The 1958-nt window shown below is 39.8% G+C and overlaps 1 protein-coding gene across 1 annotated transcript in view; it reads left to right on the top strand.

Annotated features, from left to right (window-relative positions):
- Window positions 1–1864, top strand: part of LOC147819164 (uncharacterized) — a 2433-nt gene extending 569 nt beyond the window's left edge. Inside the window, exons 2-6 of the mRNA XM_087173723.1 lie at window positions 263–391; window positions 811–915; window positions 1058–1213; window positions 1291–1398; window positions 1713–1864. Of these exons, the coding sequence (XP_087029849.1) occupies window positions 263–391; window positions 811–915; window positions 1058–1213; window positions 1291–1398; window positions 1713–1864 (650 nt within the window). The remainder of the gene's footprint in view (window positions 1–262; window positions 392–810; window positions 916–1057; window positions 1214–1290; window positions 1399–1712) is intronic.
- Window positions 1865–1958: the final 94 nt, after the last annotated feature.

The raw sequence follows: 1958 nt of genomic DNA on the forward strand, positions 1-1958 counted from the left end.
CTCATGTCTTTTTTGGAGCTTGTACTATTGGTGTTGATTTTTCTTCATATAGAATAAAGTAAATGTGTCTGTTTAGGACACAAAAGTTACTTTAGATAGGAATACTTAAGTTTAATGTCAACAAAATCCTATTCATTATTTATTGTTAACTTGATCCTAAAAGGTGTAAATAGTTTCATTATGTTAACTCCATGCATGAGTAAATGTGAAAACATGCTACAGTGTAATACTGTTCTTAAATGTACTCATTTATCACTTCAAGGCAAAGCTATTCATGGCCCTCCAGGACCAGATGGTTTTCCTGGGCCCAAAGGCCTGAGGGGCCGCCCAGGCCCTCCAGGAGACTATTTTACTTGGCCCAAAGGCCCAAGGGGCCTTCCTGGTGACAAAGGTATTATATTTATTATTATCAATAGTGCATCTGCTTCACCAGTCTATAAAAATGGGAGACAATACACATTTAATTAAGTCAAGTCATACCCTGGATTCACTCATACCATAGAAATTGCTTTAAAATGTAGAAATGATGAAAAACTTGAAGAAAAACTAAATACTGTTTGTCTCTGTCTACTGTTTGTTTATTTAATTCAGCTCAAACTAAGTTGTTGTATATTCACAGTACCATCGGTGTAAGTCAAATAAAAAAGCAGTAGTCTATCATGGTTTCTCAGATTGTATTATGTTTTTATTATCATTTCATGACTTCCTTTATGCTGTTTGTCATTCTTCATTTGTTGAGTGTGGCTACAGCTCCACTCCTCTATATATTCTGTGAGAGAGGGAATTAACCTTCTGTATTTCTTCCCTCAGGTCTTCCAGGTTTACCAGGGGAACCTGGTTACCCTGGCAAAGACTGCACATCTTCACCAGGACCCTGTGGAGATATAGGATATGAAGGACCTCCAGGACTCCCAGGTGTGTGTGTGTGTGACTATTTATGTTCATGTTATGTCTACATTTTTTTGTAGCCACATTTAGGAAAGAACATTGTGTGGATTTTTGTGCATGTCCTTTTCATCTGTCTGTCCACATCTGGGATTTTGTAATTGATTATTAGGTCCTCCTGGGAAACGGGGCCCTCCAGGCAGCAGCATTTTGTCCATAGGAGACCCAGGACCCAAAGGTTTCCCTGGGTTACCTGGTCGTAAGGGAGATAGGGGCTTCCCAGGACCTCCTGGACCTCAATACAAACCTGGCTTTGACGGTCCAAAAGGTAGATTACAGTGTAAGACTGCTGCCATCACTCACCATCCACTTGAATGCTCTCTAAATGTTGCTACACGTTGACAGGTGATAAAGGTCGCAGTGGTACCAGGGGTGCTCCAGGACCCAAAGGTCAGCAAGGCCTACCTGGGCCCTGGGGTCTCAAGGGACAAACTGGCCCAGCTGGAGAAACAGGTGAGTGACACTGAGGCTAAGTGATACATGGATCATTTTTTAAAAACATTTTACTTTTTCTCTTTCTTTCTGGGCTTTTCACAATAGAAGGTATCAGAAAACATGGAGAGTGGAGGGCAGGTGAAAATGTTATTTGAGCAAGATAAACATGGGTTGAGATTCTTCATATTAGATATTTATTTTACCATTAGTTTATAATTAAGTTTATAATTAACTGTAAGTAAATCATTTATTATAAGCTTATTCTAACCCATTCAACACTACTAAAATGTTGGGATGGACATCTGGTCATCTGTACATTATGTTTTTACCAGGTGTCAAAGGTGCTCCCGGTGATTCCATCAGACTATGTGCAGAGAAGGGTCCTTCTGGCCTTTCAGGACCACGTGGTTCCCCAGGATCTAAGGGATTCCCTGGCGATTTGGGTCCTCCTGGATCTCCAGGACATAAAGGCAGGATAGTCTAATATATTATCAATGTGTACACTTTCTGGTCTGTGTCTGAATTGATTTGTATTGTGTTTTTTTTTTTTTTTTTTTTTAAATCATCATCAGTTGTCT

Source organism: Seriola lalandi, unplaced genomic scaffold (genome assembly GCF_002814215.2).
Source record: "Seriola lalandi dorsalis isolate HSWRI2012SDOR001 ecotype SW California unplaced genomic scaffold, Sedor1 jcf7180002054277, whole genome shotgun sequence".
Lineage (NCBI taxonomy): Eukaryota > Metazoa > Chordata > Actinopteri > Carangiformes > Carangidae > Seriola > Seriola lalandi.